Consider the following 24,796-nt stretch of genomic DNA (forward strand, 5'->3'; position numbering starts at 1 on the left):
CGACATGTCATACTATAGCATGTCGTCTAAAATATGATAAAAAAGTCAAACTATAGCATGTCGTCTAAAATATGATAAAAAAAAAAGTCATACCATGCTAACCCTAACCCACAATTAAATTCATTGTACGACTGTTTTTGTATTTCATTTATGGTATTTCAGACGACATGCATGACATTTTTTGACCGATAGAAACTCCTGTCTCCATCCATGTCTTCATCTCAATCACTTTCTTCACTGGAAATTTCCGACTTACTCGATGACGTCTTTGCTTTAGATGTGTATTTATTATTATTTATTGAAAAGCGCACACTCGTACATGAAAGAGCTTTATTAACTGGAAACTTGCACAGGATTCTTAATGCAGAGTAATAATACTGGACAGTTAGCATGGGTACGGAGAGGAAACAACTCCAGTCACATCGCCTCATACACATTGGCTGCAGGCCGAGAAGATGACCTTTGCATTGAAGTCCCTCGCCGGTGTGACAGCAGCGTCCGGAGAAGGACAGGTTTGTGTCTACGGGGACATTTAAAGGGAGCTCCAGGTACACAATATTCATTTCTACATAAAGTTACAGTATCTTCAGTCCGTTATCCTTCGAGTTCTTTCATCTGCACCCGTCTGATAAATAAAAGAAGTTATATACAATGAGAAATTAGACCGGGAGAGGGGGGGGGTAGATATGAAGCCATGCAGCGGGTCGAATCAAAGCTTGCTTTTTGTGGCAGATCCAGGACCAGTTAATCTGTTGATTAGAGCCAGATGATGGGGAACTGGTCGCGGTCACGTGATCTGAGCCGTCAGGTAAAAATAATAAAAAGAAGAATTCTTTGCTTTGTTTTTCCTGTGATTAGCCCTTAAATTAGTGTTTCCAGTGGAGGTGAACACCTGAGCCTCCTCTGCAGGTGACATCCAGGGGGCGCTCTCTCTGCTCACGGTCTTCGTGCCTCTCTGAAGGCAGCATAGATCGATTTTAGAGCCCTTTGAAGAAGTAGTAAAAAAGACCTTGGTTGTCCAGTTTGTTTGTCCCCCCCCCCTAAACAAAATAAAAGACTCGGCCTCGACTCGGAGACGCCGGCTTCAGATTTTAAATCCCTTTTTTAATCCCATTTGATGAGCGGCGGTCCGAGTCGAACGCTCCTCCTCCAGTTTGATTCCCTTTAAGGAAAACGTATTCCAGTTGTAGAGAAATCTGTCCGTTGCCTTCGACTTCCTTCGACATTGCAGCAACTCTACAAAAGCACAACAACAAAAGGCACATACAGGAGGCGTCCTCGTGGATCCCTTTTTGATCCCTTTTTTTCATCCTTGTATCAAAACCTTTTGTTTTTGTTTTTCATTTGTGTAACCTGAGTTTTTTTCTTCTCCCTTTTCGATCCTGTTTTTCTCACTAAAGCCTGAAACACAGTATAAAATAAGAATTAGATGAGCTTCTGATGAAAGTTGAACTGTGTACCATCCTCTTAACTGAAGTGTGAGACAGAAGCTTTTTTCTTTTAGGGCCAGAGATATAATTGTCCTCATTATATTATCATATTATTTTCTTTGATTGTTCGGTCCGTGGAGTGTCTGAAAATAGTGAAAAATATCGGCGTTTCAAAAAAGCTTCTTTTTCTGCCAAATTTTCACAATAAGTTTAATATGTCATGACTCAAAATAAAAACAGCCAATCATCAGGAAAATGTCTGTATTGTTTCCATGGAAACATCAGAAGAAGCCCACCTCCAGTTTGTTATTACGGCGCTTCAGCACTTCAGTCCGTGACTGTTTTTATAGCTTAGTTTTGTGTCTCCTGTCGTCCTTGAGATTCTTCTTGTTTTTGCGTTTACATTCTGCCGTCACGTCACATCTCACGTTTTATTGTGAAGCAACGCGTGTTGCTTGTTTCTTTTTTTCCAGTTTAGATCGGGATTGCATGTCGCTGCTGCTGCAGAGAGCCTGTTTGTTCCACCATGTCAGGCACTGTTTGTGTCCGGAGGGTAGCGCTCTCTGGTGGTCGGGGGGATTAGCTGCGCTTTGCTGCCACCTGCTGCCTCAGCTTCTCCCTCCGCTTCTTCTCCATCAGCCTGCAAACATGAAAGCAAAATAGCAATTTGAGTGAAGAGATTAATTTGAAGGATTACACGCCAGGTTTAAACCTGCTGCGAAGACCCTTTGTCTCCCCCTACTGTCAGTGATAGTAATTGCAACATGCCTTCCCCGTCGTTACTGTAAAAACGATGGATGAATAAAACAAAAGGCGTTACGACTGCGAAACTATTCGTTTAATTATCAGAATTTGGTCTGATGATGTTTGGAAAGTCCAGAAAGGATGCAGGATTATTATAATTACAATATATTATTATTTTAAACGTTTAATCCCACACAGATCGGTGACCGCGTGTTTCTTTCCTCTCTTCGCTCACCGGCGGTTTCGAGCCTCCACCAGCTCGCTCAGCTGGTCCTGAGCGGCCCGGAGCTCCTCCAGACTCTGCTGGTAGCTCAGGTCCGCCGAGCCCGACCGCTCCAGCAGAGACACCTGGTTGGACAGCTCGCTGGTTCGGTCCCGCAGCCGCTGGATGGACGTGTACAAGTTCTCGTCGTCTTCTTCCTGCAGGAGAGAGGACGGAGGTCGGACGAGGTGAGAGTGGAGGAAGACCGAATGATAACTCAATATTTGATCCATTCAGCCCTCTTTATCCTGAAAAGCTCACTTTTTGGGCAAAGGCAGAGTACAAAGACCGTTCATGTTCTCATTCACACCGGCCGAAGCCCGGAACCGAACCCGCAACCTTTTCGGTGTGAGGTGACAATGCTAACCACTGCACGACCCCAGTATATCATGTTCTGTCCAAAAATAATGGTTTTAGTGGTTTCACAATGGTAAAGTCAAGATGAATGTTTCTTTACTTGAGTAGATCATTGAATCCCCAGTGGGGGTCCGGCAGTGAGGAAGTGTTTCGTACCTTCGCATTGACGATCTCCACGTGAACCAGAAGCGCCGCGAGCTCGAGCTCCTCGCTGTAGCTGTTCTTCAGAGGGATGCTCCTGTAACCTGGCAACACACAACAACAACAAGTTCAACACAAAGACAGAAACACAAACATGTTTAGAGGAGAAGGAGAAGAAGCCGTCTTTCACCTGTCCGCAGCAGACGCACCGGGTAGGTGGCCTGAGCCAGGAAGTTGGGGTCACTGAACATGTCCTCCTCGTAGACGGTGCAGCGCAGGAAGGAGAACGAGGGGTTGTGGATGTCGAACACAAACTGCTTCTGCACCCACACAGGATTCAGACCGTTATCGGCTGGTGGTGGGGGAGGGTGGAGGGGGGGGGGGGGGGGGTGGAGAGGAGCGGACGGTTAAACCTGCAGCCGGCCGGCACGCACTACACACACACACACACACACACACACACACACACACACACACACACACACACACACACACACACACACACACACACACACACACACACACACACACACACACACACACACTCCTGGAACAGCCGACTCACCTACGACATCCGTCTTACACTTGCAGCCGTCGTAGTCGGCGCCGCAGATCTCCATCTCCACGAAGGGACACACGATGCTGCGGCCGTTTTTAGGAAGGTGGCGAGCGCCCAGCACCTGAAGGGAGGGGGGGGGGTGTAAATGATTATGGTGATGGTGATGATGATGATGATGGTGATGATGATGACGGTGTTGCGCCTCTGACCTGCAGCTGGACGGTGATCGGCTCCACGTGCAGCGTGTCCTTGTCGAACGGGTCGAAGCCGTCGTCCCGTGTGATGTCGGGCTGCGGAACGAAGCCGCTGCCGCCTCCCATCAGGAACAAGGCCTGGTTCAGCTGCATGGGTTTATCTACACACACACACACACACACACACACACACACACACACACACACACACACACACACACACACACACACACACGGTATTAACATATCAGATACACCTTTTATTTTATCTCACAGCTAATTTGAAGTTCACAATGTTTAGTTTGAATATTCTTTAGAGACCCGAAGACGTAAAAGACTTTTTTCCATCTCGATAATTATTTTCTGAGTTGAGACGGTCGCAGGAAGCGATTCAGAGATTTCACATTGGGAGGTGCAACGTTGATTTTTATCTTGTTTTTTCAGCAAACAGACATTTTTTTTCATCTTTAACTTACAAAAACAAAGTCTAATTTTTTTATTTTTTTAAGAGTGACAGCTGATAAAGTTACTTAAAACGTACTTATTTTAGCTGCAGCTCTGCTACTTGTACTTTTACACAAAGAAGAAAATTAGTTTGAGTTATTTAGTTTTATCAGGTCATTCTTTCCTCTTTTCTTTCCGTTTTCTTGAACTTGTGTCTGAGAAGAGGAAAACGGCCTTCAGAATAAAAGCCTGCGTGCCGTCTTATTAAACGTCCCCGTCAGATCCCGACCTGGAGTCTGGAAGTTGAGGGCGACCAGCTGCGAGCCGCAGAGCCACATGGGCAGCGGGTCGTAGTTGGACGAGTCCAGCCGCTGTCCTCGGGGATAAACTCTGGACAGCTGCCGCCGGTTGTACTGCAGGAAGCGCTTCCCTCGGCCGCGGGTGGCGAACTTCTCCGCCTTCGTCTCCGGGAAGGAAGACATGTCGCGGTAACACGCCCGCTCCGTCCCGATCTCTGCCGATCAAACAGGAAGTGAGACGCGTGATGAGGAAACGTAAAAAAAAATCTAAATCGAAGTAAAGGTGAAAGAGACGAGGGGAGTGTTGATTCTTACTGTCCTCGTTGAAGGGAACCGGTCGGCAGTAAACCACCAGCTCGGACAGCTCCACCGCGATCTTCTTCCTCCTCTCCATCTGTTTCTCCTCCTGCATCTGTTACCATGGAGACAAGACGAGTCTAAGGTGCTGAAAGCTATCAACTTTAAATTTCACCATCACAGGTAGAATATTTTTTTTTTTTATTTTTTTATAAAATCCTCAGGACTGGGGTCTTATTATCAAAGTTGCGTTTGTTTGTCTGACCCGGGCGTCGGCGCTCTGGGCCGCCTCGCGGATTTTGCCGACCCAGCAGGTGAGATCCTCCAGACTGTCGGCCGCCACGTCCAGCGTCTGGACCGGGTGAGAGGACACGTGCTGCGAGTGGATCGTGAACACGAAGGGACGCGAGTTCTTCCCGTCTTTGTGCACCACTGGACGGGTCGATGGCGGTCCGGGAGGAGGAGGAGGAGGAGGAGGAGGAGGAGGAGAAGGAGGAGGAGGAGGAGGAGGAGGAAGAAATTCAGACATGAAACGGTGCTGATTTACTAACAGAGCCGGTAATTAATAAGAATTCATCAGGACGTGTAGTTTAGATTTAGTAAAGGAGGAATATCAGATTTAAACATAATCAATTTGATCATTTTCTGTTTGAATCCGCAATAAAAATTAAACTGAAGTTTTGTCAGAGAGGAAATAAATGTATTGTTTAGAGACCAAACTGGTCAAAAGTAAATCAGCTTTATGAACAAAATGGGAAAAAAATGAAGATTATTTGATCCAATCTGACAGTTTGATGTGGAAATATTTTACACCAGTTCAGACTACATTTAGAAAAGTTTTTTTGTTTTTAATTACTACATCATGAGACAGTTTAAAGACGTAAACAGATGATTCTCGTTTGCTTTTGTATGTTTGTGTGTTTAGGTTCAAATTTAAAACCGTTTTTTTTTTTTTTTTTTTTTTATTAAACTCATCACCTCTGTTTGTTCACTCACCGACGTGGCAGCTGGGGACGTCGATGAAGCCTTTAAGGAAATTACCCAGAGGGCTGTTCTCTGAGGACTGACACAAACACAGAGAAAACACACATTATAATTATAATAATAATAATAATAACTTCCTGTTTTATGAGAGCACGTCGACGCTTTGATTACTCACGGCTTCGTGCAGCTCTCTGGTGGGAGAACTCGGCACCTCCTCCACGTAGTTGGCGGGGAACCACAGCTGCTTCTTCCCCCCGTAGTCGCCTCGCCACCTGAAGGGCGGCGCAACAGGCCGGTTAACGACAGACTTTATATAATAAAACACGGAGGAAGTGGCGTTGAAGCCGAGCGTCGCTCACCAGCCGCCCTCCTGCTTGTCCACGTTGAGGATGAGCGCCTGTTTGGGGAAACACAGCTCGTCTTCTCTCTGAGCTCGATAGTCGTACAGAGCTTTGACCGTGCACTGAAACACGCCACAAAGGAGACACGTCAGTATTTAAAGGAGGCGGCGGAAGCTAAATAAGTGGATTTATTTTGCAGCCTTGAATAAGTGGATTTATTTTGCAGCCTCTTTCAGACCTCATGTGAAGACTTGATGTGTTTAAAGCAGCTTCTTTTGCTGCTGATGTTTACAGAATAGTGTTTCCAGTACAGTAATGTGATAATCATTTATTAAATCGTATGGTAAGACGTGATAATCACTAATTAATCAGATTAAACCGTGATGGAACTCACCCGCGCTGTCGGCATCTTATTGGCCTCCACGTAGAAATGAGGAGTGCGAACTTCATAAAGAGCTCCGTAGTCAAGCTCCTGAAAACAGACACGAATATTGATGATTAATTAACTCTTCATTTATTTTACTTTTAAAACGAATATTTTCTGATATTTTAGACAGTAAACAACAAATTAATCTGTAAAAAAAAATTATATTTAGCCTCAAACGTTAAAAATAATTCAAGCAGATTTTCAGGTGAAGTTCGTCCACAGCGCCCCCTGCTGGGTGGACGCAGGCGTCTAACAGTTTGTTTACATGTGAAACAAGTTGCTCATTCCCCAAAACTAAAAGTTTGTACCACACGAATGCAGTTCTCAAAAGTATCATTAACTTTTGAGCTACAAATATGTGAAAGTAGAAGTTTTCAAAAATATCTTACAAGTTGCACCTCGTTTTTTTATTTTTTTATTACAAACTAGTCTTAAAAAGGCCGTTTCAAATCTCTGCACCTTTTTTCTTTCAGTGCCTAAAAATCATTTACTTTCATAACAACAAGAAAATTTTAATTTAATTAAAAACAGTGCAATTAATTAATTAACCACAGTTCTGTCATTAATTGTAATTATTAATGTAAAATCAGAAGATTAATGTTCATGTTGTGCTCCGACAGCAGTTTAATAAACCACCGCCGTGCTAGTTTTAAAGTGTCCGACTAACCGTGGTGCCCATCCGGTCCAGCGCGTCCTCGTTGATCGGATAGCGCAGCCTCATCTTGCGGTACAGAGGATGCTTCTCGTAGTAGCTCACCAGATCCACCAGACTCTCGAACTCGGCCGAGCTGCCGAGCATGAAGAGGCGTCCCTCCTGCTGGATGCGGCAGTGTTTGATCTTCCCCTCCGCCCTGCACACGGGAGGAGAAATAATAAAACCCACATTTTTATTTAGATTAAATTCTCTGGAGGAGGAAACAGCTGATCTGGCGCCGCCGTTCTCTACCTGAAGGAGATGGCGTAGGAGTTGTGTTCGCTGCGTTTCCGCACCAGGAAAGCTCCGTCTCGGGGAACCCGCATCAGCATGTGTTCGGCCTGGACCCGGGACAGACTGGAGTGGTACCACCTGGACAACAGGACACGTCTCCTTCAGCACACTGATGCAGGTTTAGTTATACAACTATAGACTGTATGTAAAAGTGTTCGTAGCTTCCAGGTCTGAAAAATTAGGCCTTCAGCTGCAATACCAGCGAGTGCCACTAGAGGTCGGCTCCAAAAAGCCTCCGGCTCCATAGACTCCCATTCAACTTCTCTCATCAAATCCAAAGTGAATAAAATGTGTCCATCAGTTATCTCGGTGTTGTTAGCTAAAGTCACTCCTTCTTCTTAGTTTTCTGGAGGTCCATCTGAAAATAATCCCTCATTCATTAGAAAAGAAGATTCAAGAAGACCTGTTTTTGGGGGCGTGTCTGTTTGATTGACAGGCCTGTGGTGCAGTCAGGTTACAGCTATCGGTGGGCGGGACGTAGTATCGTCAGGTTTCCAATCAGATTGAGTCAGATCCACCGCTTGCTCCTCCCCCAGCTCGTCCAAATATGGTCACTTCCTGCTTTTAAACCGCTCCGAACTAACAAGATGGTGACGGACAGAATCTGAACTGGAGGCTTCATAACGTTCACAAACCGACGGGTGACGTCACCGCTGGTTGCCGTTTGAAGAACATATTTTCTCTCAAGGGTTTAAACAGGTTTTGGGATTTTTATGAACATATTTTAAAATCACAGCGCATGTTAAAAAGTTCCAAACAATTTTCAGGCCTGAAAAACCGTTCTTCTAATATCATAACTTTTCCAGGAATTTAATGAGCGTGAGAACCCTGCTGATATCTCCAATTTAACTCCACAAAATACAGTCAAGCCCCATTCAGATATATATTTTTTGTGACATTTCAAACTGGTCGGTTGACGTTCACTCACTCCCGGCTCTCGTGAGCGTTGGGCTGCGGTACCGGGCTGCCCAGCCTCATCTCGAACTCGTTGCAGCGCAGCGGCGTCTCCCTGTAGTGGCAGATGAGGCGGTAGAGGCTGTCGAACACCAGGTTGTCGGTCAGGTAGAAGCGGGTGGAGCCGGACTCCTGCCGCGAGTGGATCCTGCAGTGCTGCACCCGACCGGAGCGCCTGCAGGAGCATTTTAAGGTCATTTTCTGGCAAAATACATAAATATATATATATATATATATATATATTTATTTATTTTCACCGTTTTAAAATGCCAATTACGTTTCTTTTTCTCGTCGTTCTGACAGAAAACCGACTGACCAGAAGGAGAGGGTGTAGTCTCCCACGAACGTCTCGCTCTCCCGGACCAGGAAGGTGCCGTCTTTGGCTCCGCCCTCGCAGTAGTCCTGCAGCAGCTTCTCGGCCACCTGCCGACCGTCGCGGCCGCCGCCCAGCTTCCCGTGGAACCAGCGCTCAGCGCAGTGCTGCTCGTTGTTGTTGCACTCCTGACGGATTACGGAGAATATTAATATTCATTATTTTAAAAAATCTCTGCACTTCAACCTGTTAATTTATCTCCTTCCTCCTCTTTTACAAATGAGAAATAAATGGATGGATGGATGGGTGGATGGATGGATGACAGATGGGTGGATGGATGGATGGATGGGTGGATGAGTGGATGGATGGATGGATGAGTGGATGACGAATGATGGATGGATGAGTGGATGAGTGGATGGATGGATGGATGGATGGATGGATGGATGGATGGATGGGTGGATGGATGGATGGATGAGTGGATGGATGGATGGATGGATGGATGGATGGATGGATGGATGGATGGATGGATGGATGGATGGATGGATGACGAATGATGGATGGATGAGTGGATGGATGGATGGATGGATGGATGGATGGATGGATGGATGGATGGATGGATGGATGGGTGGATGAGTGGATGGACGGATGGATGGATGGATGGATGGATATACTTTATTGATCCCGTAAGGATGACGATACCTCTTTTCCTTCCTCTTCCTCCTCTTCCTCGGCCGTCTGGTAGCGAGACGTCTCCTCCGAGTAGTAAATCTTATTACTGGTCAGGACGAAGTAGTGAGGCGTCCACGTCTGTAAGTCACACGGAGACGTTGTCACGGTGATCTGTGTGTGTGTGTGTGTGTGTGTGTGTGTGTGTTTTGTTGGACTCGAGGACTCACGTGGTCGACGGGGTCTTCGAGGTAGAGGATGCCGTTCTTCAGCGAGTTGCTGATGTCGTTCTCGGAGTAGCTGGCCGACGTCACCTCCTCGTACAGAGTTCCTTCCACCAGCTTCTTGTGCTGCGACGCAGAAATCAAACAAAAGACACTTGTGAGACACAAACAGCTTCACAGTTAAAGGATCGTCCCGGTTTCATTTCAACCTGCTGTGTTTTTCCTTTAACTGTATATATTTTTGTCTCTTTCATTCTTTATTCGAAGTGGTCGCTGATCTTTTCACACAAAAATAGTGAAACAAACAAAAAAAATCAACACTGCGGCAAAAAAACAGAAAATTTACAGAACAAAAATTCAAGGAAAAATGAAATAAAAAAAAACAAAACTATAGAAATCTATAAATAATCTATCAAATGAAAAAAACAAAAAACACATTTCACATATCCATGGTCATATCCACAGGTTCAGGTTCATCACATTTTGTTTTTGTGACTTTACAGAAGAAATAAAATCTACTTTTCATGGGTCTGATGTCGATTGATTCATTTTCTTTTCTCTAAAAACAAGCTTAAATCCAAAGTTGAGGGAAGTGATGCTTTTTGTAGGCCAAAGACTCCACTGAGCACCTGCTGCACTTTCATTTCAACCCATCAAGACACTGGGCCATAACCTCTAAGGCGATAATATTAACTTATATAACTTTCTATTAATCTGTTTTAGAGAAGGTGGAATAGAAACCTTGATGAGGATCTTCCTGCGGAGCTGGTGCGGCGAAGGAAGCTCCTCGGCGTTGCTGTCGACCGGTTTGGTGAGCAGCAGGTCTCCGAACACCTTCTTGAAGTGCGTGGCCATGTTCCTCTGCTGCACCACGCTGCAGTGGTCCTCGATGGACAAGATCACGGGATACCTGCGCGGGTTCAAACGGCACGAAAGGAGATAAAAACTCAGTAAAATAAATTTTAAAAAAAGGTCACAAACACGTGCTGACTCGTGAACTGTATTACTTCCTTCCCGTCTACCGTGGAAGTTTGAGCAGAATAAAAAAAAAAGAAAAAAAAAGGTAGAGTGAGTGCCACCGAGATAACCAACAGTTTGGATCTCTATGCTGTTCTTTTCTCTCTCTGCTCTCCTCACACCTCCAACTGCTGGAGGCAGAAGCTCCGCCCACCTCTGAACCTGCTTCTGTCGGAGGTTTTTCTCCCTTAAAGATGAGGGTTTTTTTTCCCCTCCTACTTCATGTGGGAATTGTTCAATTGTTTGGTTTCTCTGTATAAATGCTGTAAAGTTCTGCTGAAATAACCTGAGTTGTGATTTGGCCGCTATATAAATCAAATTGAATTGAATTGAATTGAATTGAATTGAATTGAATCGCGGACTCACTCGGACGTGACGAAGGCGTGTTCTTTGATGGTGTGCAGCACGTCCAGGAACTTGATCTTGGAGGTTAAAGTGTGGCCGTGGTAGATGATTGGCAGGTCGTCGGGTCCGTCCCAGCAGTCCACTAAGATCAGAAAACACCGAATTAAACAAAGAATAAAGAACTTTAAGGTCCAAAAATATCAGTGGAAGGATGAGGAAAAGTCCAGTGAGTCCGTCGTTCCTTACGTTCGATGCAGCGGCATCCCATCCTCAGACAGCGAGCGTAGGCCTCCAGAGACGACTCGCTGGAAAACTGGTCGCCTGTCAGGTAGCTGCAAGACGATGGATGTGGCAAAAAACATAAATCATGAAAAACTCATAAGGAGGAGTACTTTTGAAAATTTAAGAAATGTTTATTATTCAAAGGTTTTCACGGAAAGACAATCGATTTAAAGAAAGCGTTAGCATTAGTTAGCTTGGTTTTCATCTGAGAAGCTGTGAAGCAGCTGAGTTTATTTTTGTCATAAAATGTCTGTTTTATTGTTATTGCTAATTTTTCAGCCAAATTATAGATATATCAGTACATTGGTTTTAGCCTAGCTTAGCACAAAGAGTGGAAGCGGAGGGAAACTGTTAGCCTAGCTTAGCACAAAGAGTGGAAGCCAAGGGAAACTGCTAGCTTAGTGTAGCACAAAGATTGGAAGCAAAGGGAAACTGCTAGCCTAGCTTAGCACAAAGACTGAAAATAGAGAAAAGAAAGTCTGTCAAAAAAAAAGTAGAAATCTATTTACACCCTTGTTATAATAGCAAATCATCATTACATCAGAAACGTAACAGTGTTTTGTTTTGATGACTAACTGCTAATTAAACCAGAAGTTAACACATTTATATAAAGTAAGTAATTAAGGTGGATAAACATTATTAAGATAAGATTAGGTTGAGATGAGACTGATAGCTATTTGTTCATATTCCCATATTTTAGTGTTTAAATCACAGATTTGACATCAAACCACAATTATTTTCAGTAAACTTTTTTTTTCTTTAAATACAATAGAAAACATCCTGTTATTTGGAGGCTCCAGAGAAAACGATGTACACATTAAACTCAGCGTAGTCCGAGATGTGACCGTTTCAAAGACCGATCATGTGACCTTACGTGTTGTGCGAGGAGGAGATCCAGTACTGAGACAGCGGCCGCTTCATGTCGTCGGGGACGACGGGAGAAAGTCGAGGGTCCCAGACGGAGTTCTCTTTAGAGAACAGGAACGTCAGGAACTGAGAAAAAAAAAAAAAAGGAGATCGTAAGATGGGAAAAGTAAAAAAAAAACGTGTTTCTTCAAAGTGTTTTATTTTTTACGCGTCACCTCGTCCAGCTGCAGCATCGGCTCGGCCTGCGGTCCTCCCCTCACGTAGCCCACCAGAAACTCTCTGACGCGGCTCAGATCCGACGCCCAGGACTCCTGAGACGAGACGCACATACAAAAAAATTAAATTAAATAAAACAAAGTGATGACGAGGCAGTTTTTTTTTTTTTTTTTTTTTTTTTTTTTTTTTTTTTTTTTTTTTTTTTTTTTTTTTTTTTTTTTTTTTTTTTTTTTTTTTTTTTTTTTTTTTTTTTTTTTTTTTTTTTTTTTTTTTTTTTTTTTTTTTTTTTTTTTTTTTTTTTTTTTTTTTTTTTTTTTTTTTTTTTTTTTTTTTTTTTTTTTTTTTTTTTTTTTTTTTTTTTAGGCGAGCGTTTTTTTTATATTTTGTTGTTGTTGTTTTTATGTTAGTGGTTGACGGGACGCCGAACTCGCTCGGTACCTTCTGGTCCATCTGCAGGAACTTCTGGAAGTCGTAGAGGGAGATCTGACACAGCTCCGGTCTGTCCACGTTTCTGGAAACCACAACCGAGATTTTGTTTGCTAAATCTAATTACGCCGTTATTTTTTTTAGGGTTAAATGTACCGTAACGTTAAATAAAATGTTTCAGGAATAAAAACATTAAAATGCTGAGTGTTTAAAAGGTGGAGGTGGTGAAGACGAAAGGGACCTGTGGAGGAGGTGGAGGAGGAGGAGGAGGAGGGACTCACCGCAGAGGGAAGGAGAGCTCCAGCTGCTCAATAATCTGAGGAGGAGCCAAGGCGGTGGACAGGTGGGAGGAGCCAAGGTGAAGCGTAAAACAGAAAAAGGACAACGTGAGCGTGGTGCCAGTGCGAGAGGTTGAAAGTTTAAATACTGAACCCCCCCCCCACCCCGCCCACCCGCAGGAGTTTGTTGTCGATGGCCGTGACCATAAATCTTTCATTTTTGAAGCGACTTTTCTCAAAGGCGTTAATGTAATTTTAGTTTTAAGTGATTTTTATTGCAGTAAATTTCCAGTAATCAGCAAAAAAATATCACAAGAAAAAAAAAAAAATCGCGATCTTTTTTTTTTTTTCCATACACGTTGTGAGTGTGTGTGTACGAGTGTGTGTGTGTGTGTGTGTGTGTGTGTGTGTGTGTGTGTGTACGAGTGTGTGTGTGTGAGTGTGTGTGTGTGTGTGTGTGTGTGTGTGTGTGTGTGTGTGTGTGTGTGTGTGTGTGTGTGTGTGTGTGTGTGTGTGTGTGTGTGTGTGTGTGTGTGTGTGTGTGTGTGTCGGACACTCACGCTCTTCTGTGCGTCGAACATCAGCGTCCTGTAGAGCTGTGAGAAGTTGGGATACGACAGGTCGCTGCGAGCCTCCACCTCCTGCCGAAAACGAGGAGGAGGCGAGTTTAGTCACGATCGGGGGAAAACAACTCAAAGAGGGCAGAAGAGAAACGTGGGAACGTCGTCGTCCCCTCTGACCTGCAGCTTGTCTTTGAGGAAGCGCATGTTGGGAACTCTGAAGTTGACCTGCGGCAGCAGAGTTTTCACGTCCTTCACCGTGATGCTGCGAGAAGGAAAAACGAGAAGAGAAAAAAGCTTTCGGACAAACACGAGCAGTTCGGACGATCCAAACAGAAAACGACTCCGCCGGGAGTCACATCTCTGAGTGTGATCATGCAGCGAAGGAATCAGATTTAATTTGTTCACACTTAATAAAAAATCAAATGGGAGTCACTGGGAGGGAAAAAAGCTTAATCGGCAGATTTCCTCAGAACTGTTTGAAATGTTTAAACTTAACTTTAAAAGACAAAAAGGTCCTTAAACTCAACAAAGAAAAAGTAGATGTGATAGATTTGGTGAAGGGAACAGATCTGCAGAGAAGACGTTGTTGTCTTTGCTTCCATGGAGCTGCTGATGTTTTTCTCTCTACAAACAGCAGATGGAAAACCACTCGATGATTCACAAAACACGAGCCGCCGCCGGCCGGCAGGACCAAACAGGAAGTGAGAGAAGAAGCAGGTAGAGGTTCAAAAAAAATGAATCCAGGTCAGACGATCTTTCAGGGTAACGACCAACCGCCCGGTCTGAGTCGAGCCGCCTCCCTCCCTCCCTCCCTCTTCCTCCCTCCTCCTCCCTCCCGCCTCCCTCTGTCTGGCCACTGTTGCTATTTTCACAGGAGACAGGAAGTTGCCCTCTCCCGGCCCATCGCATCACTTCCTGCTCTTTATCAGGCGGTGGCAGGCTGTTTGTCCTGGAGCGGCTTCCAGCCAAACAGAAGCCTGATGAGGTTGGGTGGGAGAAAACATGTGTTGGGAGGAAAGGGGGGGAGGGAGGGAGGGAGGGAGGCGGGGCTACGGCCGGGTGTTGATGTGTTTGTTTAGCGAGTCACCTCACCTGCCCTCGTGGCTTCTGTCCATGACCTCGAACTGCTTCCTCAGCCACCTGCAGACAGACATGAAACATGAAGCAACTTCTTAGTCTGAAACTGAAATTAAAATAAAAAGATTTGCAAGTGATATTTTGAAAATTTCGTTTTCATTTTTCTGCTTTCACTGACCGGCTGGTAAATACATCAATAAACTTTAAAAGATGATTTAGGACGTCCTGTCGTGATGAACATGAGGCATCACTGGGTGAACGACATGAAGCGCAGCGGCCAACGAGGTATCTGCCTGCATACCTGCATTAATCGTAGACTGTTTATTAAAATTCTGGTCCTGAAAAATTTGACTTAAAGCTGCAATACCACCGAATGCCACGAGAGGTTGGTTACAAAAAGCCTCCATAGACTCCCATTCAACCTCTCAACTTCTGAAGTAGATAAATTTTTTAACAACTTATTTCAGTGTTGTTAGCTAAAGTCACTCCTTCTTATTAGTTTTCTGGAGGTCCATCTGGAAATAATCCCTCATTATTTAGATATTAGGCCTCAAAAAGACCTGTTTTTGTCTGTTTGATTGACAGGCCTGTGGTGCAGTTAGGTTACAGCTATCGGTGGGCGGGACGTAGTATCGTCAGGTTTCCAATAAGATCAGTCAGGTCCACCGCTGGCTCCTCCCTCAGCTCGTCCAAATATGGTCATTTCCCGTTTTCAAGCCGCTCCGAACTAAGAGATGGCGCCGGATTTAAACTCGAGGCTTCATAACGGCCGCTCACAAACAAATAGGTGATGTGGTATCATCAAGCTTCATGTTTCCTTTCATGAGAAGTGAGCAGACTTTAGATCTGCAGGTAGATTCCAGACAGTCTGAAGAAAACCTGACTGTGTTTCTAACATTTTCAGCAGATGCATCTTCTCCTCCAACAGTTTACATAAACAGACCAAATTAGCCGTTTCATTTCCTCTGGCGGTTTCCAAACATAAACCGCCTCCCATTATGTCGACAACAACGTCTCTCTCTCTCAGCGACACAGACTCGCTCTGTTCTCCTGCTTTCACCACGGAGGCCAAAAATCGGCCTCCGCACCACGTTCATCTGGAGTAAATATTTTCACCCTCAAACAAATATTTGTCCTCTTCCCTCCGTCCCGTTCATGTCACTTCATCGCACACGGCGAAGGCAGCAAAGCGCTTCGGTGACTTCACGTGTTCGTTTTATTGGACTTTTCATTTCAGTTTTCTACTTTTAGTTGGATGATTTCAAGCAAAAATTATATATATGCAAACATCGGCGTCGTCTTCTTCACCGTAGACTGTATATAAAACTGGACGTAGCTGCCGATGCCGATGTAGAAGTGCTTTAAGCTGCAATACCACCGAGTGCCACTAGAGGTCAGATCCAAAAAGCCTCCACAGACTCCCATTTAACTTATTACTATATTATCTCGGTGTTGTTAGCTAAAGTCACTCCTTCTTATTATTTTTCTGGAGGTCCATCTGAAAATAATCCCTCATTCATTAGAAAAGAAGATTCAAGAAGACCTGTTTTGTCTTGTTTTTTATATTTTAAGGACAATCACATATTCGAAAATGGCCGCTGTGAGTTTAGTCTGGAATCTCCTGTTCACGTCAGAAGCGGACCAATCAGAGCGCAGCGTCTGTGGTGAAGCACCTTAAAATCAAGTTGTTGTTTTTTTTAAACATCGTTGCAGCTGCGTCCTGATTGGTTAAAGCCGCTCCAATCGTTTCCAAATGAACACGAGGTCGACGCAACAACTGCAGACTCACAGATACTCAGTGAAGTTTAGGTCTCAAACACACACCTGTCGGTCTGCTGCGGCGCCGGCGCTCTCTGGGTGTCCATCATCAACCAGTTCAGTCCAGTGAGCCACATGTTGACTTCCTCCTCGCTGAAGGCTGCAAACACAGACGAAGACGGACGATGCAATAAAAATCAGGTTTCATAAGACCATCAAGTCGTTGTTCTTCTGAGTCTGTTCGCGCTCAGCTGATCGCCAACAGGAGTCTGTTGGTCCAGTTCAACATGCTTCCAGTTAAAGGACTTTAAATTAAAGCAGCTTTTTATTAAATCAACAATTGTGTCAGCTTCATTTGTCTGTTTACAGAAACAAACACAAGCTGAGCCGTGTTGACTTGGACCGTCTCATTTTTCTACTAAACTAAAATCACATGACTTTAAGAATCATGTGGAAGTTTGTATAATCACATGAAAATAAGACGTTTTGGGGGAAATTAAGAAGCTAAACAATAAAGAATGTATCGCACTAAATAAAAGCATAAGTGTTGATATTCTAGAGTTTTATTCTTCTCATCAAATCTCAATAAAACAAATGATGGGTGTGATATATGAGACTCGAATGACAAAGAAATCTGAGTGTATAAAAGTTTATTATTCCCTGAAGCTCAACGTCTACTGACTTTAATGTCTTTTAATGTCTTTTAATGTCTGATCTGCAGTCAAAACGCGAGTTTATCATCGATTATTAAAAGTGTTTCCAATTAATTTGAATTTAATTCATCACCTGTTTGTGCTTTTAAAAAGGCAGGCTGGTTTCTGGGTGAATAATGAAACTGCAGGGTGTAACGGGGAGACAGCAGGGGGCCGTCAGGAGGTTGATCCGGCTGCGAGGTCAGCGAACGGAAATCTAAAAACGTGGTTGTTTTTTATGGATTTTAACGATAACGCCCGATTTGTTGTTTTTTTTAAAGGGAAAATCAACAAGAGGATGTTTTGTGACCTTTAATTTCGAGTTCAGATGTGCAGTATCTGTGAAAATAACCTGCACACACACACACACACACACACACACACACACACACACACACACACACACACACACTGACCTGCCACACTGAGCGTCCGCAGACGAAACTCCAGGCCGTACAGCACGATGAAGCAGTGGGCGGAGTCAAGTTTACGAGCCTCCTCCGGGTAGCGCTCGAAATCACGGGAGCTCTTCCCCGACCGCAGCTCCCGGATCTCACGAATGTCGACTAGAGGAGGGGAGGGAGGGAGGGAGGGAAGGAGGTGGGGGGAGGGAGGGAGGTGGGAGGAAGGAAGGAAGGATAGTGTTGCATGAACACAAATATGCACAACCATAAATCACACTTTGGCACGTTGTTCATTTCCGTGCCAAACACAGAAAAACTGCTGCTGGAGAGTCAAACAAATGCTCAGTGTGTGTGTGTGTGTGTGTGTGTGTGTGTGTGTGTGTGTGTGTGTGTGTCTCGCTCAAGATGTCTGCGGACGTCTTTAACTGTAATTATATAGCAACACTAATGTTTACTTTTACATTTAAGGGGACAAAAAAACCTCTCATCTGACTCAATGTGACCGAAGAGAAACCTTAAACGTGCCATTAATTATGAAGGTTTTTTTTTAAATTTACTAAATAAACTCACTGCCAAAGCGAGTTTTCAGCTCATATCAGGACTTAAAAGTACATTTAAAAAGTTATAAACTTGCACTTGTGTCCTTTTTCTACTTGTGGTGAAGCTGCATCCGAAGGGTTAACAGCCGAGTCGACTGACCACAAGAACTATGATGTAAACTCTGGACTCTACTTTGACACTTGCAGCGGTCGACACACCCATGAAAAAAACCCTCTGGCTTATTAACATAACAGATGTCTTGTGCGCGCGCACACGCACACGCACACACACGCACACACACACACACACACACACACACACACACTGCAGCGCACAAATACTTGAACTGAATGTCACTTTTATGAAGCCGGGATGCTTTTATTTCTGAAATGAAAATACATTTAAAAAAAGATGAATCAGTTCTGAGTCCAACACACAGCAGACGAGACGTTTTTTTTCGGGTCGTTATCGAGCCGGGACGAGCCGACCTCGGCAGGTTGTAAATAAAAAAACTAACCAGAGAAATCTGGTTCCTATCGGAGGATCAGCTGACGAGCGGGACGACGTTTGGCACGAGATTAAGAGAGAAGTCCGTTTTTCCTCAGATGGAAACGTGTCTGAACTTCACTCAACAGCTCATAAATCGTTTACTGAAGCTCCACAGGTGGCTGCAGGTGTGAGCCACGAAGAAGAGGAGGAAGAAGAGGAGGAAGAAACTTGGGCTTTAAATGCAACGTCTCTGCAACGCCTTCAGAGAATCTCTTTAAATTTGGCCCAAATGTTCATCTGGACTCAAAGATGAAGAGATTCCATTTGGTGGTCAGAGGTCAGAGGTCAGAGGTCACTGTGACCTAACAGATGTCCTACCTGTCCGTCCCTATTCTTGTGCTTCGATGTCTCAAGAACGCTTTTGGGAGAATTTCTTCAAAATTTGGCCCAAACATTGTGTTGGACTGAGGGATGAGGTGAATATCTAAAAAAGGATCAAACGATTGGTGTTCTTTTCTGTCCATTATTTACACCATAACTGAGGAGCAGAAGGGAAACTGTGACCGTATTTTACATTTATGACACATCCAAAAAGTTTCTGGCTCTTCATCAGACAAGCCGCATTTCATTATTTTTGTGAGCTAAACCGAGACAAATAAAAACTTCAACAGCTGTTCCATCGTACCAGTAGAAGTTCTGCTGAATGCAGGTTTAGTCGGCTTTTAAAAGATCCATTTTTGTTCAGCACTCATCCCGTCTGTTAAAAGTTTTTTGTAGATTTAGATTGTTTTTTTATTTTGGTTAGATCTATTTGAGTTTTTAGTTTTTTTTATGGTCGATGCTTTTAAGAAATTTGTCTTATTTGTTAAAACAGACAGTTTTGTCAGAAAGTTCAAAGTCCGGCCAGATTTAAATCAAAGTTTCTCTGAAGCTCCGAGTGTCAAAAAACAAAAGATCCATTTTGTTCTCAGTCGTCAAACTTTTTCCATTTAAATATCCGGCCGCTAAAAAAAGCCTTAAAGTCACAAAGTGCTTCTCGGTTGAGTCATTTTTCCTCCTAAATCTGAAATCAAAAATAACCTAAAACCTGCTCTTTGTATTTTTTTCTTATCTCTTTATTCTTTCCAGCCATTTAAGTTTGGACGTTGGACAAAAAGGCCGACGGGCGCTCGGCTCGCCAAACGTCACACTTCACTCACCGTGACTGCATTAAAACACACCCTGCCTCTCTACACACACACACACACACACACACACACACACACACACACACACACACACACACACACACACACACACACACAGACAGATCACACACACTCACACTGCGGCCTTTAATCCCGGTCCAGGCTGTAAACATGGTTGTGATAAAGACACATCTGATGTGAACGGATGAACAGGAAGGGAGGGGTGGGGGGGGGGGTCACACAGAGTACAAGATGCCAACAGATAGAAAAGTGCAACAACTGCACGTGACACGATGGTGTGTTTCACTGTCAGAGCAGCTGGTAAACTAAGGAAGGCCTCCTGGAGGAAGTCGAGGTCGTCGTGCACCGCCGAGACGAAACCGACCGGCCGCTGATAATTGCAGTTTGCAGCTTCCAGGGAAACAAACTCTTCCAGGGTGCAGCGGTGACATCATCGCTCCCCGCCACACAGCACCAAGAGTTTACGGCGAGGAGGGAGGGTCGGGTCGGGTCGGGTCGGGTCACACTCAGATCAACCAAAGACAAAGAGGCTGAATCCAACAAAGTTTTATTATTTTTGAGTCACTGATTTGGTCTTTAAATCTCCGTTTGGTGCGATATCGGAAAAAAAACCAGAGCATTTTACGAGGGTCGAAAAAAAAACCCAACCTATGACAACAAATGATTGTACTTATTTATACTGCAGCGTCACAAAACATAAAAAGATGAATAATAAAGAAGAAATCTGATATTTCCGTTTCATCTGAGATACCGACAGAAAAAAAAAACACGATTTTAAAGGCGAGTTTTTGTATATTAAGACGTTTTGTGCTCAAAATGAGCGGCGCTCCGGTTAACTGCTAATCGTGTTTAAACGACTCCTCATTGACTTCGGAGTCTTCGAGGCGTCCGCAGCCTCGTCTTTGCGGTCCGTGTCTCGACTTCCTGCAGGAGATGCCGAGACCTTTTGTTTCTCAGTCCTTCAAAATCCGAGACAGGAAGCGAGACACTCCCCGATAACTCCGCGCTTCCTGTGCCTCAGGATTTAATACCTCCACTGTTTGCCAAAGAGCTCATCTCGAAGAAAAACACACAGTCCGAGCGTGCGTGTCTGTGTGTTGAGGCTGAAACTTTATTTTGAAAGTCCCAAACAAACAAAAGGAAGGAAAGTCGGGAGAGACGGGGCGAGGCGAGAGGAGACGCAGCGGAGAGGTCATTCAGATCAAATACGAGAGACGGACGACCTTGAAACTCAAAAAGAAAGTGAAAGAAAAATCTGAGGAACGGGAGGTCGGAGAGGATCTGAACGTAAGGAGGGTGTTTAGGTGGATGCGTGGGTGGGTGGGGGGGCGGGGGTGAGGGGGGTGCTGGTAAAGGACAGCTGGAGGAGGGAAGAAAAAAAAAGACAGAAAAGAGGAGGGTAGCTGGGAGATAAAATGAAGGACGCGCAGAGTTCCTGGAATCTCCTGGAGGGCTTTTTTTTTGGAGGTTGTTTGTAAAGAGGCGTTCGTGGGTTATGAAAGCCTGCGTGTGTGTGTGTGTGTGTGTGTGTGTGTGTGTGTGTGTGTGTGTGTGTGTGTGTGTGTGTGTGTGTGTGTGTGTGTGTGTGTGTGTGTAGAAATGAGCGGAGTAGGTGTTCACTGTAGTTTTTTTCTTCTACAGACTCGTAATGCGTCGTCCCCTCAGATTTCGCCGAGGCGGCGTTTATGTGGTTGTTTTTTTGTTTTTTTTTACGATTGAGGATAAATAATTTGCCCGAGCCGACGCACATCTACGCCGGCCTTTAGTCTCGGAGACCGAACGTAGGAAAATGTGGGGAGGAAAAAAAAAAAAATGCAGCGACCCTGAGAAATCAACCGCACACAAAACACATCCGAATCCAGGGAAATAGCCCTTAAACTTTGTGCAAAAGCAAAAAACTGAACAGCAAATATTAAACAAACACACAAAAACTCAAGTTGGGTTCACTAATATTTCAATCTTTCATTTTTTTAAGTATTGGAGCAGCCTTTAACCAATCAGCATTGAGCACCAAATGATGACTGAAACGGAAAAGTATGCGTAACTCAACTTATAAAAAAAACAAGTGACTTTAATGTCATAGCATTTGGCCACGCCCACTGGTCGCTGATTGGTCGACTCCAATCACAGCGAAGAAACTGTAACTGTAAACAAAAAGTGGGCGGAGCCAGACCACCAAAAAGTCCCTGCAAACACAAAAACGCTCTGCAAGTATAAAAACTTTCACCTAAATACAGAAATGCTAAAATAAAATGAAATCAGTGGTAGTAATGAGATATTATTGCAGATATTTCCACTTCCAGCAGCCTTTTTTTTACTAAATACTCCGATCCGATTCGAAACCACCTCTGAAGTCGTGTTCTGTGTTCGGTGCTCGTTTTTCCTGTTTTCCTGAGATAAGGTGTGTTGACCTCTCGGGGGGGCGACTAACAAAAAACAGACGAGATAAAGTGTTTGTCACCAACAAAAGATTCACCTTCAGCGGGTTGACTGAAAAAAACAAAAAAGCAAAAAGGAGTTCTCAGTTTTTCCTCCGAGGGAAGCTGTTTTTTTTGTTTTTTTTTCAGAGTTAGAATAACACATGGCAGACAGAAGGAAACTCTATCATGCCAGTTGTGAATGCCGCAAGTTTCTCGGCGCTAAAAGACACCGAAACAAATCCTCCCTCGGGCCGCAGAATCCAGGGCGCAGACAAAAGCCTCCAACACGCCCCAGACGGGCTCGATCCGCCGCAGCCTCACGAGCAGCCGGGCGTCCCAGGACGGACGGGGAGCCGAGTGGCAGCACGCCGCGCGAGGTCACGGGGTGGCGACCCGTCCCGTCCCGTCCGCCCAGGAGGAGGCTCCCCCGACGGCTCCTCGGCTGCACGCTCGGGTCGAAGACGGGACGGCGAGACCGCCGACCTCAGCGAAACGTCAACTTTTTACAGCGAGCAAAAGCAAAATCTGCCTTTTTTCTTTTTTTTTAAAGGGTCACTTCACCCAAAACAGCAGAAAACACACGTTGTTTTCCACCAGCTCCGATCGGATCCAGACAATAACAGAGATTTCTGTTTGCTCGGTTGTCATAGAAACTGTCGTTGTCATTCCTGCGACTGCGGACCGAAACTTCAGTCACTTAAACATGATAAAAAAAAACTTTAAAAAAAACCCTTAACAACCGGCTCAGAGATAAAGACAGAAGGAAGCAGAGAATCTTCACATTTAAGAACCAGAGCTTTTTTTGTAAAAAAAAATGACTTAGAATGATTTAATGATAATAAAAATGTGATTTATTTTGCGTTAACTTTGTCTTTGTATCATTTTGAATCTCTTTATGGTTGTTTTGTGTCTTTTGAGGTTATTTTGTGTCTCTTAGTTGTTGTTTTGTGTCTTTTCTGGTTGTTTTAAGTCTTATTTAGGGTTTTAAAAAGTGTCTTTGTGGTTGGTTTGTGTCTTTTGTGGTGGTTTTAAATCTTTCTGTGGTTGTTTTGTGTCTGTGTCTTTTTGCATCTCTTCCTTGTCCTTTTGAGTCTGCAGTTGTTCAACTCCTCCGCTGCTACAAACTAAATACTCCGACCCAACTATAAACAGTATTATAGGAAGAGATGCAGGTTCTACTGTTGGTGTCTAAACAGCTTCATAAAACCAACAGTTTTCTTAGATGATACTCAACATTAAAAGACACGATGGGGATGTCCAACCCTTCAAACAGAGACCCAGAGATGCGTCCCATACTCACTCTCTCCTTCCACTTTGTCGGGGTTTCGGTTCCACACTATCTGCCTGGTGTCCTGCCGGATCTGGAACGTCCTCCTCTCGGGCCGCTGGGACTTCTTCTGGTAGAAGACGGTCATCACGGTGCCCATCTCCAGGCTGTGCAGGACGCGGGGACCCGCCTCCGTCCAGTCCAGCATCCTGGAGGCCGTGACCAGACCGGTGGCGGCGCCGGCGCCCTCCTCGGCGCAGCCATTGAGGCAGCCGCTGAATCTGGCTGCACACATCTTCACTGCATAGCTAATCGGGGAAACCTCACAGGATCACTAAGTCTGTCGTGGCGTCTCGATCTCGGCTGCTTTTTCCTTCAGTCACCTACTGAATGCACCGCGGAGGGTTATCCAACATGACCCGAGCCGGATCAGCCACTCGGGGCGACCGGCGGTGATCAGAACAGCTTCAGGATGAAACACGAGCTGGAGGACATCCCTCAGCAACCGCAGAGCAGAAACACAGGAACACGGAGACGTCTGAGATGTGAGCTCTCCTCTGGAGGGGGAGTGGATCCCGGTGTTATCCTTTCCAGATGCTTCTGGCAGCGCACCAGACAACCCACTCGGGGTGAGTTCTCATCACCGCTGCACTCAGGTTTCCACCCTGGATGTGTCCTCCTGCTGGTCCTTCAGTCCACGGTGGCAACAACAAAAAACAACAACAAAAAAAAGTTTAATAATTTTTTTTTAAAGGGCAGAACAGTCCGGCTTTTAAAATCCTTTGCTTGGACCGCGCCGGTAAACGAGACGCGGTTATCCCGTGAGAATGAAGTCAAAGACACCGAGTTATGTAACGACAAACACCCGGAGGTGGGTGCAGCAGGGCGGCAGAGAGGAGGAGGAGGAGGACGGGCAGGCGGCGTGGCGGCTTCACGGAGGTGAAGGGGGGACGGAGAAGGCGCGCGGATGGGAGAGAGCACGGAGCGGCCGCGGCGAGAACCGTGTGCGCTCCCATCCGCCGGAGCGTTCCGCTCTCTCTCCCCTCACACGCGGCTCCTACCTCTCCTCACCGCCGACGAGCTGCATTCACCGGACCGCAGACAACCCGTGTGGAGGAACCGTCGGTACGGAGACGTGCGGGGGAGGTTTTTCGTGTTGCTCCGCGTCCTGTATCTCCCTCCGTCTGGTGCCTGCGCGTCCCGCTCCGCTCCAAACGCCAGAGGTCTGGAGAGGAAATTAGGGCGAGCAGACCGGAAAAGCTTGATGAGATTTTTTCCCCTCTCTCCTCTCGGTGCTGCTGTTAGTGGATCTGAGGGGAGGAT

At 45.0% G+C, this 24,796-nt stretch overlaps 1 protein-coding gene across 1 annotated transcript; it reads right to left on the reverse strand.

The window, feature by feature from the left end:
* Positions 1-316: 316 nt before the first annotated feature.
* LOC138631715 (1-phosphatidylinositol 4,5-bisphosphate phosphodiesterase gamma-1-like) lies at positions 317-24,796 on the reverse strand. The gene is made up of 32 exons (XM_069716849.1): positions 23,507-24,796; positions 17,562-17,711; positions 16,520-16,613; positions 14,711-14,758; positions 13,796-13,880; positions 13,616-13,696; positions 13,059-13,093; positions 12,790-12,862; positions 12,351-12,446; positions 12,143-12,261; positions 11,233-11,318; positions 11,008-11,128; positions 10,366-10,534; positions 9,631-9,750; positions 9,434-9,541; positions 8,738-8,922; positions 8,396-8,596; positions 7,426-7,545; positions 7,147-7,330; positions 6,447-6,524; positions 6,071-6,174; positions 5,887-5,983; positions 5,724-5,790; positions 4,993-5,159; positions 4,746-4,842; positions 4,421-4,645; positions 3,703-3,848; positions 3,500-3,614; positions 3,125-3,286; positions 2,950-3,038; positions 2,410-2,594; positions 317-2,070 (listed from the first exon to the last, which is right to left on the reverse strand). Exons 1-32 carry the CDS (start codon positions 23,766-23,768, stop codon positions 2,010-2,012), a joined length of 3,930 nt encoding a protein of 1,309 aa, XP_069572950.1. The 5' UTR covers positions 23,769-24,796; the 3' UTR covers positions 317-2,009.

Source organism: Brachyistius frenatus, unplaced genomic scaffold (genome assembly GCF_029030835.1).
Source record: "Brachyistius frenatus isolate BFR_SWC_R1_liver_20210118 unplaced genomic scaffold, ASM2903083v1 Contig_163, whole genome shotgun sequence".
In the NCBI taxonomy this organism is placed as follows: Eukaryota; Metazoa; Chordata; class Actinopteri; family Embiotocidae; genus Brachyistius; species Brachyistius frenatus.